Here is an 18063-nt window from a genome sequence, read left to right as displayed (position 1 = left end):
CCTCTGACCGCGCGTTCCACCAAGACTCCAGGTGGTATTGTCAATCTACGTTATGCTGATAAAGATGCTTGTGGCTGCGGCCAGGGTACTGATGATGATGGCGATACCAGATGGAGTTACTGTCTGTTTTCAGAGGCATCTATCTGTCCTGGGTTCTGTGTTCTCCGGTGTGACGATTCTGTGGCAGTCAAAGTATGCATAAGTGATTGTTTTGTGTACTTTACAAATGCTCATATGACAGCCGGAACATGTTTCAATCGTGATTCTTTGGTACTCTGAACATATTCCTCAGATGATGCTCTGATAATCAGGGATCTCTTTGGTGATTAATTTCTGATCGAAAGAGCATACTTCAGTTATACTTCTCTGGTAGGCAGTGAACATTCTAGTGCTGAAACACTGTCAACTGTTTTAAGTGGTGATTTTCTTGCAGTCAGTGCATCCTCCAGGCACAGTTCTGTCTTAGCCCTTTAACCACCGAATAGCAAATAGGCCTTTGTACGACAAACCAAACAAACAAAAACTCCTAAGCGACACAACTATTTCACAGCCAACAGTTTAGTTTTCTCAAGAGAATGCGGAGCCCTTCATCTAAGTTGCCAGTCGGCTCTTATCTAGTAAACTATCCCGTACAATCGTGTTGAGAAAATGGGAGAGTAACTCTAGTGCACTGTTTCGTGTGGTCATATTGAGAAATGGGAGAGTAACTCTGGTGCACTGTTTTGTGCGGTCATGTTGAGAGAATGGGAGAGTAACTCTAGTACTCTATTTTGTACAGTCATGCTGAGAAAATGGGAGAATAACCAAAAAATAACAGCGACCCTAAACAAAAGGATAAATTATATGCTAGCGGAACAAGCATCTTCTCTCAACCGCGGAATATTCTGGATCTAAATAAGCACCAAAGTACTTTTGACTTACATATTATTATTATAAAGCTTATAATAACTGAGACCTAATATTATAGAGCTTAAGAATTACATATTATAAGCTTATAATAACTGTGAGACCCAGTATTATAGAGCTTAAGTACTTTTGAATTACATATTATTATTATAAAAAGCTTATGATAACTGCGAGACCTAATATTATAGAGCTGAAGTACTTTTGAATTATATATTATTATTATAAAAAGCTTATAATAACTGCGAGACCTAATATTATAGAGCTTAAGTAATTTTGAATTACATATTATTATAAAGCTTACAATAACTGAGACCCAATATTATAGAGCTTAAGTACTTTTGAATTACATATTATTATTATTATAAAGCTTATAATAACTGAGACCTAATATAGAGCTTAAGTACTTTTGAATTACATATTATTATATGCATATAATAACTGTGAGACCCAGTATTATAGAGCTTAAACACTTTTGAATTACATATAGCTTACAATAGCTGTGAGACCCAGTATTATAGAGCTTAAACACTTTTGAATTACATATAGCTTACAATAACTGTGAGACCCAATATCATAGAGCTTAAGTACTTTTGAATTACATATTATTATAATAAAGCTTACAAAAACTGTGAGACCTAATATTATTACAGACCTCAAAATAACTGCGAGACCTGACCGAGCTTCTCTTCCTCCCTACACCAGCCCTTACTCTCATGATAATAATGACCCTAAAATGGATGTTCGGAAGCGTCAAACCCAGCCCCTCCCTCACATGGCCGGAGCGAGCGGCGTTAACCAAGCACCGCGCCAGTCTGGATCGCTGTCGCCGGAGGCCATCGGGCGCCCATAGCGACGTACGCGTTTAGATGAAGGGGAAAAAATAAGCAGCTATGAGGGTCCGGAGTGGTATGTGCGTGTGTGTGTGTGTAGGTACATGCACCCCGTTTGCGTTGTTATTCACCTCTTGTCTCATTCGTGATTCATTTATTCATCGGTGAATGAGATTACAAGACGCTAATGAAGCTACTGTGTACGTGAGGTCCCATTAGCGCATGCGTATTAAGGGCTGGGCATTTTTTTTTTTAGCGCTTCGTCTTCCTTCATAAGTTTGACCGTCGGTGTTTACTTGGCATATGAGCGTGCGAGGGGGGAGGATTCAAGGTTGCAGACGCTTTGCTGCAACAAAAACGTTTCGTAATCATGTCTTCATTATATTTTCCTTCTTTTTTTTGTCGAATAAATTTTATTATATGATGACACAATTGCATAGATTGTAGTCATCACTGCATATATTAAGTGACTCTTTATGTAACAACAGAGTAGGATTCTAATTTCTTGTAATTTATAAATTTCTATTAATATTATATGTTTATCATTTATGAATTTTAAAAGACTGTACAATTAGAAATAAATTATTTGTACCAGTCTTCATAGAGATGCCCAAAATGTATTCGTTCGTGCACATGCAAAGTAATCAAAATGTCATTCGAACATTACTGGAAAGAGCAATTCAAATAGGAACGCCGGCATAAACCAGAAGAATGTTTTTGACACCCAAGAAGAAGAAAAGAAGAAACAGACAAGACGAGGAATGACAGAAATACAAAAGAAAAGAAAATTAAATCGAGTTACTGACAGAAACAAGCGACGCCAAACTCCGAAATAGGCAGATGTTTTTTCCTGGATTTACCCCGACACAGTCCTTTCTCTCTCTCTCTCTCTCTCTCTCTCTCTCTCTCTCTCAGCCACAAAGGCTATAACCCAGCACCGAAATGTTTCTACCTCGAGGGTACAGGAGTTTAAAAACTCATACCACCTCCTCGATTGACGTCTGCCTCCCCCTCCCCTCCCCACCTCTCTCTCTCTCTCTCTCTCTCTCTCTGCAACTGCTCCTTAAATAACAGATTAATCTTATAAAATTGCTAAGCATAAGTCTTCGAGATTATCTGGGTATCCCGAAAGATTTTATCTACATAAATTTATGTAGATCAAAAGTAATTTTCCTTTTCCCTTATGTCATTTGTATAACTATCACCACAACCATTACAGTTGTTTGAATCATTATGATTAATAATTATCAAACGGCATGAGCAACATAAGTATTAAACAAACGACGAGGAATTTATCACAGCCGACCGCGCTGTCGGAGAACCAGTTCCTCAAAACAAAACTATTTTGCCGCAGCAAACAACACTAATATAAAATAGTCTGAGTTCGCCATGTCTTTCCGTTACTTCAGTATTTCAGTCGGTAGCCGAACCAGAGACTCTGAGGCGTTGAGTTTTTTACTGTAATCCGCTAAAGTTTTTATTTCGAATATTGACAAACGGTGAAGCACACCACTGAAGGGTAATTTCATTGATATACACTTGTTTGCGACATTGACGACGAGCATCCGAAATACACATAAGCATTGCATACACAGTTCAAGTATATATTTATATATATATACTGTATATATAATTCATGTTTTAGAAATTTAAACATTTATAATAAGGCGATGACAACAAAACGCTATATATATATATATATATATATATATATATATATATATATATATATATATATATATATATATATATATATATATATATATATATATATATATATATATATATATAATAATAGATAATGTAGACAGATAGAAAACATCTAAACATTTTAAATGAATGACCCCCAGAATATCTTTAATAATAAAAAGATATTTTACTAAACAGTGAATTATCTTGACGCCCTATTTTGAAGATAAATATAACCACTAAACAAAGTTTGCAAAACCTCTGTTAAGAATGCCTTTGTTTATTAATACAAATGCTTCTCTCCGATATAATAACTATCGTTTCTGTATCTTGTTATCTACTGTAAATGGCCCTGAGTAAAAAAAAAAATATTGTTGCTAATATTAAAATACAAAACAAATTACATTTTACAGTCCATTCGTTAACAGTTTCCGCATCGCTTCTCACACGTACATTCATTCTTTATCATTATAGTTTTATAAAACTATAATAATGCCAATACATTATCATTATAGCAGTTTGAACAAAATTGCATTGGTATCAAAAGCTACAAATGCAAACCTCATATTCCCTAGGGGATATTAATAATAACTAATATTGTGATGACTACAGAAGCTGGGAGCGGAACCTCTCATATTAAGTGAGGGAAATTTATAACTATAATTATCATGACAAAATCATGACTGCACTAGGTTTTATGAACGAAGTTTTTGTACCTGAAACCAGAAAATAATAATAATAATAATCATACAGTTATATATGATTATATTGTATTAATATGTAATTGTGGATGTTTACTACATAACAGTTAATCACGATATTGTGAATTTCTTAGTAGCAGTAGTAATAATAATAATTCATATTGCCTCTATGGTCATTAAAGAAATAATTCCATATTCATATAAAATGTCATAAATTTTTGACCCTCCGCACGAGTGACAGATAATATCGTTATTATTTAAAAACAAACTAAAAAGAAATATTTGAGGGGCAGTAGCGCATCAGAGTCGCCAAGTGGCGACGATGAAGAGGCGTCAAGGAATCCTAAGCAAACACTCGAGAGGAGGAGGAGGAGGAGGAGGACCTTGTAAAGCGAGCCCTCTCGAGGACTCTCCACTTGAGATATAATCCTCCTCCTCCTCCACCTCTTCCTCCTCCAACACTCTCATACCTCCACTTAGTAATTAGCTCTTTAAACCAGAACGGGTCCAAACAATATACGGGACACAAGACCGCCCCACTTTATCTCCATCAGTGGGTGAAAAGGAGACCTGAGGTCCACTTAGGCTGATGAGATTAATTTGTCATGTGATTTTTAGCAGCGTTCGGCGTGGATGTAGAGAAAGGGCGATCGGATTTGATTATTGTAGGGCGATGCTGATATTGGCGTTGGCGTTTCGTTTTCGACTTTGCGACGCTTTGGCAGTGTCTTCATTTTGTATTTTGCTGTTGGAGTTTCAGCTTTGGTTTGACTAATTTTTACAAGATCAAAATTAATAATGATAAAAATAATAACTAATAATATTAATAATATGCATACTATATGTAATGATATTAATACGCTTATATATGTGTACATATATATACATACACACATTATATATATATATATATATATATATATATATATATATATATATATATATATATATATATATACACATATATATACTACATATATTATGCGTATGCGACAAAAATATCTAATAATCATTACCGGTAAATTAAAAACAATGTAAATAACTGTCAATTGCTATATAATAAAACCTATACAAATAATACGTTTGAAAATAAAATATAGTAGACTTTTCGATTAGAAAAGATTTGAATTTAACTAAAATGCGAGAACAAATCAGCTTCATATATTTACTTGTATTATAGTTCCGTACACTTGCGGTAAAATAATTAACCAAGTCAACAAAACGTTTATACTTTCTGAACTAAGAATACTCCTAATGCACTATAAATGTTTTTATTGAATGTACGAGTATAATATAAATTATATGAACACAGGATATGCCTTGAAGAAAGTGAAACAGCCTATTCCAAGATATGTCGCCCTTAGTATAAGGCATTTTCAAGCAAACTACACACAAAGCAAAGGGAATATAGGTTTCAATATAAAGTTGTCTATTTAGTGGATGTAGTTTGCTTGAAAATGCCTTGAAAAGAAGGGTGAAAATTCTTGCTGTCATTTTTCTTTTAGTACTTTACATGTGGGCATATAAGCTACCCAGTTTATATCACTTTACTTAATGTGAATATATATATATATATATATATATATATATATATATATATATATATGTGTGTGTGTGTGTATGTATGTATGTATAAATTTTGATTCATCATCAGGATCAAACCCAGGTCTTTCAATTGAAAGACGAGACCGCTGCCAATTGAAAGACCTGGGTTCGATCCTGATGTGAGTCAGAAATTTTTTCTTTCCACATGATTGTGTGTTGATTATTTCTAATATATATATATATATATATATATATATATATATATATATATATATATATATATATATATATATACATACATATATATGTATATGAAATATTTTGTTATAACAGAATTCTTCTAATAATGGTTGCCCATGAAAACACCAAAGGAGTAGATATGGTAGCGTTATATTTCGAAACTACTATTTTCTTCAACGGACAGGTTAGGGAAAAGTTGGCTTCTTAAATATAACTATTAAACCTACTTTATATATATATATATATATATATATATATATATATATATATATATATATATATATATATATATATATATATATAAAACCACCTTCAGTGGGAAGGCTCAAGAATCAAGTTGAGCAATACCATTGTTATTATTGTCAGTGAATCATAACGAGACTATAATAATAATAAACAAATATTTTATATTTATCTGTACATTTGTAATGAAACGACGAGCGTATGGGCATGTAAAACTAAGTTAGTTTTGTAAAGATCACTACGTTTCTTTACAAAAATCGTATCTTTTTCATATGCCATAAAATGTTTATATCAAGTACATCTTTACCACCATACTGTGTATATGCGCTGATTTTAAAGTTATTTTTAGTTTTAAACTATCGTGCCCATGCTGTATCCATTAAGTCTGTTGTTTTCGTTGGAAAACTGGTATTTCATTACTGTTAATTGGTAAACAAGGGAAATGATTATGTCCTTGAATTTATATATATATATATATATATATATATATATATATATATATATATATATATATATATATATATATATGGATAGCCTGTTAATGCCTAATCTGTTCACTTCTAAATATGTTATTTATAAATATATTAGACATTTATATATATATATATATATATATATATATATATATATATATACATACATACATGTATAAATACATTCATTTAGATAGCGTATCAATATCTAATCTTTACCTTTCTAGAGGCATCTCTTTGAAATATGCGACCCGTCACAAAACTTTAAGCTTGTTTTTACAAATAAATTGTCGATAATAATTCAGCAGTTTACGTTACACGGCAGTGATTAAAGATCACATTGCCGTGTTCATTCATTCATGAATGGTAGCCATATACCTTTAAAATTTCCATATGTGCGGAAAATTCAAAATGATTTAAAATGGAATGAAATGTTACGCCTCATTAAAATCGTTTTCAATATGTGCAACCTTTACTCATTAAAGTAGTTTTTTGTAATTTGTATATAACCATGCAAATAAAACGATAAGTTTTAACGAATTTATTCTCGTATGAATTCAGTTAGAAAAGGCTCAAACAAAGTAGGATCTTAAAATTTAGTGGTGAATGTGACTTCCTTCTATAAACACCAAAAGGGAGAAACTCAAATATCAAATGATGAGACAGTAATATTTCAAATATGTGATTGCCAGTAACGTGATACTTAGTTGTTTCGTTCATAAATTCTTTTATTAAGGACCTCAGAGATTTATATGAATAAACGGTTAGTTGAAAATACATTTTGCTTATTCTATTAAAAATTCACGATGCATTTCTTCTTATAGAAAACTAAATCAAGCAATTTGATGTTAACAAGGAATTAAGAATATGCGATTCAAGTATTTATCGTTGTAATGTTATAATTGGTTTTACCAAAAAAAAATGAGTTTTAAAAATGTCGCATGTTCAACTTTCTTTTGTAATAATTCCGAAAATGCAGAATTACAGGACGTTAAAATTACGTGTTCAGGGATACGTCAATAAAAAAAAAAAGCATGACCTTCCCAAATTTCATATTAACGTCATTAGGGATTTTTTAATAATGTGGCTCATTACCAAACCCATACGCAAAAATATTTATTTCTAATAGGTGATCTTGAAATGTGTATAATGTGGAAACTTTGAAAGCCACGCATATTAAAATCGACAATGAATGCAATTTATTTTAGGAAAAACAAAACAACGCTTTAACATATACTAACTACAAAAATTATTCCGCCTGAAAGACTATACCTGTCTTATTACGAAAAACAACGTAATAGCTGGTTCAGAGAAATGTAATTCATTACAACGTAATTCATAAACAAACTCTCGGAATTGCATTCATATTGCGCGTACTACAATACATTTGGACATTTCATGAAATTAAAAATAAATTTATAAAAAACAAAAAATGTGACCAAGCTTTCCCTTCTCTTTGGGGCATGTTTCATTTTTATGGTGAAAAGAGAAGCTTATCTAATTCCTTAAAGGAAATGGGTGACCACTGAACTGCTTGTTCATAGATGAGTGGAAACTGTGCGTTTACGAATAAGTGGAAATTGGCAAACAGGTAACTTGTATAAAATAGCAGTGGTGCAATATTACTCTTATCAGTAATTATGATGGCATGTGAAAATGTTACAGCACAGTTGATATATATATATATATATATATATATATATATATATATATATATATATATATATATATATATATATATATATACAATTATGTATTATATATATATATATATATATATATATATATATATATATATATATATATATATATATATATATATATATATACACACGCTACACGCTTAGTATAATATGTAAATTTTTAGAAAAAGAGACTTCTTCCTACACAAACGACAGCGCTGAAAAATGGAATATAAATATTTAAACATAGAAATGACAATTGATGCAGAAATAAACGGAGACCGAATCCAGCCTCTTCACTTACCCGTGTGAGTTCTCTTGTGTATCTTGAGGTTCTCGGATCGCGCGAAGACTTTGCCGCATCCGGGGAAAGGACACGGGAAGGGCTTCTCGCCCGTGTGTACCCGTATGTGGTTGACCAGCTTATACTTGGCTTTGAAGGACCTGCCGTTCCTCGGGCAACTCTGCCAGTAGCAAGCGTGGTTCGTGCACTCGGGGCCTCCGACGTGCTCGACCGTGATGTGCGTGACGATCTCGTGCATGCTGTTGAAGGTCTTGTTGCACGGCTTCTTGGGGTTGGGCTGGTCCTGGTCCACCCACAGGCACGACAGCTCCTGCTTGATGGGTTGTCGCATGTAGCGGAAGAACGCCCCCGGTGTGTGGGCGGCCGCCATGGGGTTCATGTTCATGTGGTTCATCCCGTGGTGGAATTGGGAGCCCATTTGCTGGTGGGACCAGTCCATGCCCGCCAAGCGGTTCATGTTGTTCATGTGGCCGTGATGGGCGTCATGCAGGCCGGGGAACATCATGGACGAAGGGTCGTGGCCCGCCAGCGTCGCTCCGAACATGGCGTGGTGCTGGTTGTTGGCGAGGTCATGGGTGCCCAGAGTGCCTAAGGACGTCATGTGATCCCGCCGGAGGAAGAGCTCCCGGGGGTAAGTGCCCATGTGACCATGGTGCATCGTGTGGTGGGACATCCCGTAACCATTGTTGTACTGGTTGCTTTGCGTGTGGGTGAGACCCTCGGCGCCCATGTGATGGGTCGGAGGGCTTAGCTTGTGGCCCATGAGCGACCCCATGTGCCCGCTGTCCATGAACGGATTCAACATCTTGGCCGGACGCTCGAGGGCGACGTATCGCCGCCGTCTCTCTCAGACAGGAAAACTCAAGGAACAACTCAACAACAGAAAAGGATCACTTCGAACAAACACATCGACTCGTTTGAAAACTTCACTGTTAGAGCATCACACTAGAAGCGTCGTGCGGTATTTTCTCTGATCTTTCACATTGGAGACGACACTGATTTTCTCTCTTTCGCTTTACTACAGGCGAATTATTGCACCGATCCGCGGCGGCGGCGAGCGACGACGAGTCAGAAGCATCGAAGCAGTATTTCTCGCTCGGCAGCTACAGCTACAGCAGCAGCAGCAGGAGGAGGAGGAAGAAGGTTTTAGAGCGCCGCTCGCTGGAGCGGATCTTGGCGCGCGTACACCCACCACAACACCTGGGCTTCGTATGAGGCTCCTTGCGATACATCATTAACGCTATACCGACAAACGCTCGCTGGGTGCTCTACGGGGGGTCTTGTGAGCCCACCGGTGCGCGCAGCAGGAAGACACACCACGCCACCCCATTGGTCCCCTGCGGAGAAGGTGGACACGCCCCCCACATCAAAAATCCACACCCATGCTTGCCATTGGCTGGAGGTGATGCTGGCTCTCCTCCCTATGGGAGATCAGCCAATCCGGGTCCAGCTTTCGGTGAAGATGGGCGTCATTGAGGGGAGGTAGTGAGGGCGGGGCTTAGAGCGAGCTCACGTTGGGGACTCAGTAGGCTCCCGGGTGGGGAAACAGCGAGGTGTAAGGTCATGCTGGCGGGGATGCTGAGGATTCTATACGCTTTTAAGCAGATGAAGCCACACTTGTCATCGTGTTCTGTATCCGACGCAAACAAGTTGATGTAACATTTCTCACAGAAAGAGTTCTTGATGCTACAATTTCTCCCAAAGGCACTAAAACTGAAGGGGGCGCACTGGTTGCAACAGAGGTCACGCAGGTAGCGAACGAGGCCTCCTCAGAAGGGGGCATGTGACCCCTACTATGTGACAAGAGACAGGGCACGCTCGACAACATGGTTAACCCTCCGGGAACTCGGCGATGCCTCTTGCCCAGAATGACATCGGAGGCGTTTAGAAGACAAATGAAATGTGGATGATGAATATAAATATGATGTTATTAAAACACATGCTGATTTCACCCCCGAGACTAGATGGCAGGGGAGGTCGGGACTGCATTGCCAGCATTACTGGATCTCCGAAAGAACCTTTTAGGACATGTGTTGAACATAATCATTTAATGGGAACTACCTGAGTTGCATACTTAAACAAATTGCCATGAGAGTGAGGCAAATAAAAAAAATAATAATTTCGCGACCCAGTGCAGCCTGACAAAAATAATAGGATAATGTTCAAGACCCACCAGTGGCATTCCAGTATTCAGGATTTGGAATAAAATTCACGATCTCAGGCCCCCCGAAAAAAAAAAAAAATTAAACAAAAAATGTTATTTTAAAGAAAGCAAGAAACCGTCTTCTATCAGTTTTTTTTTTTATTTTTATTCTATTTATTTATTATTTTTTTTTTTTTTGGTCTTCCTGGGGCCGGACCCCCCTCCAAGCACATCACATGCGATACATTGTCACCACCCCACAGGTCTCGACCAACACCCTGCCGATTTCTCTGCCACCCCTGCAATGCTTGTTTACCCGGACCCCCTCTGAGGGGCTTTCTGGGCATCCTCTCCAGGGGGACACTAACGCCTCCTCCGTGGTGATTCCAACAGATGCAGACGCTACCAAAAGAAAAGCCTTCCTCCCTACAAAGGAGTTAATTGACTGCTTCCTGACTGAGTGGAAACCTTTATATATATATATATATATATATATATATATATATATATATATATATATATATATATATATATATATATATATATATATATATATATATATATATATATTTAAAGGCTTTGTAATCGTACCTTTCTATATATATATATATATATATATATATATATATATATATATATATATATACAGTATATATAATATGAGTGTGTATCATGTAATATTTAGATGGAACATATGAGTGTGATTTATAATAATGATAACAGCAATATCAATAACAGTATCCTTTGATATCAGCTCAGGGCCATGTACAGGTATAAGCAATGTAGAGACAATACAGTACACAAAACTAAGATACACGCGACAAGAGTGAACAGTAAATCTCAGTAATAATGATAATAACAGACAAATAATTTCAGCTATAAACGGCATGATTATTTTTAAAATTTCAGACAGGACCACTACAATTACTATAGGATTGTGGAAGGAGCTCTTATCACTTTGAATGACTCCTTTGATGGGAATATTGTTATTTCAGATGATTTAATTTTAAGTGAAGAGATTTGCAAAAAGGGCAAGAATTAAGAAATATATTACATTGCCTCCTTCAATATGATAACGTGGATGACCGACCACCCTTCGCCTGTTCCAGAGTCTGTAGATGAAACTACGATTTTAGATAAAGATATAGTTCAAGAGGACCAGTGTTTTGTTCCCGTAGGGGGTTAGTGTCGTCAGTGCACCTTACTCGGTGAACTGTAGGCATCACTTAAGGTTCTTTGCAGCGTCCCTTCGGCCCTTAGACGCAACCCATTCCATTCCTTTTACTGTATCTCCATTCATATTATCTTTCTTTCACCTTGCTATCCATCCTCTGCTAATCAATTGTTTCATACTGCAGATGCGAGGTTTTCCTCCTGTTACACTTTTCAAACCCTCCTCAATTTCCCTTCCAGCTCTGAATGACCTCATAGGTCCCAGCGTTTTGCCTTTGGTCTAAATTTTTTATTCCAAGTCCTACCAGCGTTTTGTCCCGCCTCGCAGATCACTTAGAATTCTGGAAAGCAATATGAGTCAGTAACCAGCTCCGGTTGTTTCAACCTTGTTTATCAGTTTCATTTTGTTTACATTTTTTTCTGTTTCTTTACCATTGTTGTATGTCAAATTTTAGTTAGTGATCAAGTCCACAGAAGGATAGACGAAAGCTATAAGCTTTGTGTATATTTTTACGAATACAATTCGTCCTGCTAATCAAGTATCTATGGGTCCTTTTAGACATAATTGAGAAGCACGATGTAGTGTTTTATGTTTCATATATATATATATATATATATATATATATATATATATATATATATATATATATATATATATATATATATATATATATATAAGCAGTATATATCTATATGTATATCTGTATATATATATATATTATACAGTATACATTATATATTTATATATTTTATATATGTTATATATATATATATATATATATATATATATATATATATATATATATATATATATATATATATATATATATATATATATATATTTATATATATATATATATATTTCTGAAATTTTGGGAGGAACGCAAATTAAGTAACCAAGACTGTTGGATGGATAAAGTAGATAACAAAATATCCAAGAGATGCAAATAGATGTGAGTGGAGTAATTTATGCAGAGAGGGGATCAACAGACTACTGATGAGCCTGAGGTGGCTGTAGTTGTTGAAGCATTTCACACAGGAATTAAAGAGTGACTGCGTGAGACTGCAGTTATTTCTCATGGAGCCACTTTCAATTAGGTCCCCGTAGAGGGTTAGTGTGCCGCCGGTGCACCTCACGTGGTGCGCTGTAGGCATTACTCGAGATTCTTTGCAGTGTCCCCTCGGCCCCTAGCTGCAGCCTTTTTCATTCCTTTTACTGTACCTCCGTTCGTATTCTCTTTCTTCCAGCTTACTTTCCACCTTCTCCCGACACTTGCTCCATAGTGCAACTGCCAGGTTCTCCTTCTGTTGCGCTTTAAAACCTTTTACTCTTCATTTCCCTTGCAGTGCTGAATAACCTCAGAGGTCCCAGCGCTTGACCATTGGCCTAAATTTTATATTCTGTTCCATTCCACTTCCTATATTAGGGAAAATATCTTATTAGAATAAAAAAAAACATGTACAGATAAACAAAATAAATTGAAAAATATTTTACGAAATATCAGCATATGAATAACACGTTTACGAAGTGACAATTAAAATTAACTGGCTTGACGAGAGGGACATAGCAGCAATGTATAGTATCTGTAATACCACTGGCATGCATAAATGTTCATGAAACTCCACTCAAAGTATAAGCCCGAAATACAAAGGTACAATTAAGAATGATTTTATATACGTTGAGTAGGCATGACTTTTATTCAATGTTTCTCTGTCTTATTAGTCTGGATGTTGGAGTGGTATATATATAATATATTTACACACACACACACATATATATATATATATATATATATATATATATATATATATATATATATATATATATATATATATATATATATATATATATATATATATATATATATATATATATATATATATTATGTTTGTGTGTGTATGTATGTATGCATATACATACATATATCTTTTCTACCTGATTTGGAACCCTTGCGTTGACCAAGAGGCAAAAACACGAGATGAAAATTTTTATTAACGCTTTTGCAAAAGGCCAAAAGAGTGATGTAGTTTCCATAGGTTTCTTCTGTGAATCTTGTAGATTTTCTCAACTTAATATATAATAATAATAATGAACTTTATTTCTCCTACAATATTATACACTAGGGTAGTAAATCAAATAATAGTAGTTAATAAAAAGTGCACACTGGGTGAATCGATACATTCGAAGGTAAAATTTGTAAAAATTGGCAGTCTGATGATGATTAGAATGTGTAATAAAGATAACAAATCACCAGACTATAGAGACAAAGAAACATTGAATAAAAGTCATGCCTACTCAACGTATATAAAATCATTCTTAATTGTACCTTTGTTTATCTGATATTTACTAGTTATTCTTTATGCTCTATATGTTCCACATTTCCCCCTTTTTTTTATATGTGAACAAGTTACATATTACATGTGAACGTCTTACATATTCCCTTGTATGTTTGAGGATTGTCAGGGACATATATAGAGTTATCAGTACGACCAAACCCCAGAGGAGTAACAGTGATACAACAGTGCCTCATAGTAAGTTGATTCCCAAAGGCTGGGGGGGGTGGTGCCATCAGTGCACCTCACGCGTTGCAGTGTAGGTATTGCTTAAGGTTCTGGGAAGCGTCCTTCTTCCTATTTGCAACGCAATTTCATTCATTTTACTGTACCTCCTTTCATATTCTCTTTCTTCCAAACAATATAATTGAAATTCATTTACATCATTCATTTATAAAAGAAATCATAGATGTGTTTCCGGATCCACCTTTAGCCTCATTAAGTTTTTTTTTTTTTTTTTTTCTTCAGCACAATCCAGTGACATTTCATTGAAGTCTACAATAACAGCTGAAGCTCATAGCTCACCTCTCCACTTAAATTAACCGAACTAAGGGGAGGAGGGGGGACAGACGCGGCCGAATAACTATCGTCTGCCCAGTTTCCTTGGGGGAAACAACACAACAATATCATTATATTACAGCAAGTCTGCTCCAACGTCGTTTAAAGACAGAGATCTTTATCCTCGGTTAAACAATAGGCGTAGGGCCGTCCAACCCCATGCCCATGAATCTAGAGAAAATAAGTGTAAATTTTTCTTTTTATATCAAAAGTTTCTTATTCCTAAATTCTGAGTAATGTATATATATATACACACACACACACACACACACACACACACACACACACACACAACATAAATATAATATAAAATATATATATTATATTTTATATCATAAAAATTTCCTATTCCTAAATTCATGATTATATATATATATATATATATATATATATATATATATATATATATATATATATATATATATATATATATATATATATATATTATACACACACCGCATGACTCTTAAGTTTTTTTAAGAGTGGCCCTCAAGCTAAACAACTTGGACGATAGGGAAACTAGTTAGAAGCTTAAGTGCACTTGTTGGATTGTTACGTCGCATGGTAAACCTCCTGGATTGTTAACCAAAAACGAGCAGGGAGAGATATTGGAACGATTCATTACGTTGTCAGGACCATTTTTCAGTTTACTTGGAGCAGTGGTTGTGAGTGAAAATGTAAAACTTAGTATAGTTGATTCTGTTGGTAGTTCAGCTCTCCTTAGAGATAATTGTCGCGTGGGAAGTCTTCGTTTTACTTATTGTAACAAGTAAGGGTTTTTCAATGATGTCTGTGTAAGATTTTAATGAAAAAACGTGATTGTATTGTTGATGTGGGATATATTTTGTTCAAGTTCAGCTTTCTTAAAGCTATCGTTTTTATTGACATAAATTTCAGACGTAATTGAGTTGTGCACTTGACTATCTCTGTTTTCTCCTGTGTTCATCTTGTCACATCTGCGTTAATTTGTTGATTACTGGTGGTGAATTCTCGAAGGCTAAAAATACTTCAGTAAATATAAATTACCTCAGTTTTAATATAAAATTAACTGAAATGTTGGTGCATTATACTGAGGTGATTTTAGAGTAAAGCGTGAGACTTAATTAATCGTCCTCAGATTTTCAGGAGAGCTAATGTTTTATTATTATTTCCTTTCTTTTCAGTTGCAAATAACCTAATTTACGTCAGCCATAAAAATGCATGTAGTGAAATATACGAAACTTGGGTTGCAAACATTGCCTGACCAACGTCCAGTCGGTAGACATCCGTTGTTATATGGCCTTCGTAGCTCCAGTGCCAATGGCTGCCCATTAAGACAGTACATCCAAGGTATTTTACGCCTTTTCTCTTTCAAGGTGTTTACTTCGTCAATTGCAACCCTGCAGATCCTCGTCTAATGTTTAAGTATAAGGTTGCTTCCCACCCATTTCCGCGCCCATTTATAACCCTTTGCTGTCGATTAACTGCCAGGTAATTGATTCATTGCTTAGCGGTACGGATATACAAAAAAGTGTTAATGGAGAGGGGCTTATCGCTCCGTCTTCGGCCCGAATTCGAACAGGTTTTTCATGTTAGTGAGGCAGTGTACATCAATACTTTTTTAAGGTAAACGTCATCACATTTTTAAGTAAGGTATGTCTTTGTGTCGGCCAATGACAACACATTCGACTTTGAAAACTAAATAGCTGTTATCAAGGAATGGTGTTCTCTGTTTATGCCGACAATTGTTATTATTATTATTTGAAACACACCAACTGGTTAAAACTTCGACATGCTAGAAAATGAGCTAAGAGAAGTGGGTCAACCAACATATGAAAATAACAGATAATCCAGCGAACAGTCTATAAATAAAAAGCCTCGATACGAATAACACCTACTTATTTACTCGGTTCTCTTGATGGAAAATGAAGCCATAAATGATATGTTACTTTTTTGCTGAAGAGTAATTATATGCGTGTGAACAGCAACAGGTCGCGTATGATGCTATAGCTTTTAGAGACAGCTGTTCTTAGTTGACCATGAAATGTTTTTCACTAGTTTACTAATAGGTATAATTCATGTTAACTGAATTGACTCAGTCGTCACTTTTATGTTTATTTTTGGACGCTTTGCGTAGAACTCTCAATGCTGAGAACAGGAGTAACCTTGTATAAGGTCCACAATAATATATCAGTAGTAGAATGTGAGACTTTATAAAAATGTATAAAAAGCTTTCGATCCCTATCCTGGGTTTATCTTCATTTGGACCCAGGATAGGGTTCGAAAGCTTTTTATGCATTTTTATAAAGTCTCACATTCTACCATTGATATATTATGTGGACATTATACAAAATTTGGATGCTTTATTAGTTTCCTATCCACTGGCGTTTGCTCCTTCAAGATTTCTTTTTGTTGTCACAAAAGAGTTTTAATGATAACACACTCATCACTGTCATTAAATTTAATGATCGAGCAGTTTTATCCAGGGATGAAAAATAGTTAAATGTAGATACCCTGATAGTTTTTGGTATCACATTTTCATAAATTCTTTCTTGCCGTGCCCGAGTGTTCTATTCAACTTAAGGGCACCACTTCAATATTTTGCTCCCGCAGGTACTTTTATTTTCTAATTAAAATTAGGTTGCTGTTTACAAAATTATGGGAGATGCAACTTGGTAGTTTTTTAAAGGTAACATTAAAAGTTGATTTCAGCAAGTTCTTACCTTAAGTCTCTCTCTCTCTCTCTCTCTCTCTCTCTCTCTCTCTCTCTCTCTCTCTCTCTCTCATATATACATGTATATGTATATATATATATATATATATATATATATATATATATATATATATATATATATATATATATATATATCTATCTGTCTGTCTCTCTCTCTCTCTCTCTCTCTCTCTCTCATCTCTATATCTATCTCTCTGTATATATATATATATATATATATATATATATATATATATATATATATATATATATATATATATATATATATATATATAAAATGAAGGGATATGCGCATTGGTTCGAATCCTACCACGAAAGGTGAAAGCATCTCCGTTTATATCCCGTTCGGATGCAGGCTTGTAGTGGTAGTCCATTTAGAAATGGGTCTTCATGGCCCAGTGGTAGGAAGCTATAGTCTCACAAACCAGGGCTGTCTGCATGAGTTTATTTCCCGAGCCTGAACGAACGTTTCAGAGACCTACCATTATAACCACTGTGCTCTCCTGTTGACCTAATTAGTGAATTATGT

General features: G+C 35.2%; 1 protein-coding gene and 1 long non-coding RNA gene across 3 annotated transcripts in view; one reads left to right on the top strand and one right to left on the bottom strand.

Annotated features, from left to right (window-relative positions):
• The window catches only part of LOC136850010 (zinc finger protein ZIC 4-like), a 57220-nt gene extending 47354 nt beyond the window's left edge, over positions 1-9866 (bottom strand). The window contains exon 1 of the mRNA XM_067123560.1: positions 8614-9866. Coding sequence (XP_066979661.1) covers positions 8614-9418 — 805 coding nt within the window. The 5' untranslated portion in view covers positions 9419-9866. The remainder of the gene's footprint in view (positions 1-8613) is intronic.
• Positions 1-18063, top strand: part of LOC136850011 (uncharacterized) — a 330286-nt gene that overhangs the window by 104974 nt on the left and 207249 nt on the right. The window contains exon 3 of one of the 2 annotated variants that reach the window (XR_010856508.1): positions 15985-16150. The exons of the other annotated variant lie outside the window; for it this stretch is intronic. This is a non-coding gene — a long non-coding RNA (uncharacterized lncRNA). The remainder of the gene's footprint in view (positions 1-15984; positions 16151-18063) is intronic. 2 annotated transcript variants of the gene reach the window in all.

The sequence above is a fragment of the Macrobrachium rosenbergii genome, chromosome 21, assembly GCF_040412425.1.
Source record: "Macrobrachium rosenbergii isolate ZJJX-2024 chromosome 21, ASM4041242v1, whole genome shotgun sequence".
NCBI lineage: Eukaryota > Metazoa > Arthropoda > Malacostraca > Decapoda > Palaemonidae > Macrobrachium > Macrobrachium rosenbergii.
The sequence above is the reverse complement of the archived record's forward strand: the minus strand, read 5'-3'. Positions and strand labels throughout refer to the sequence as shown.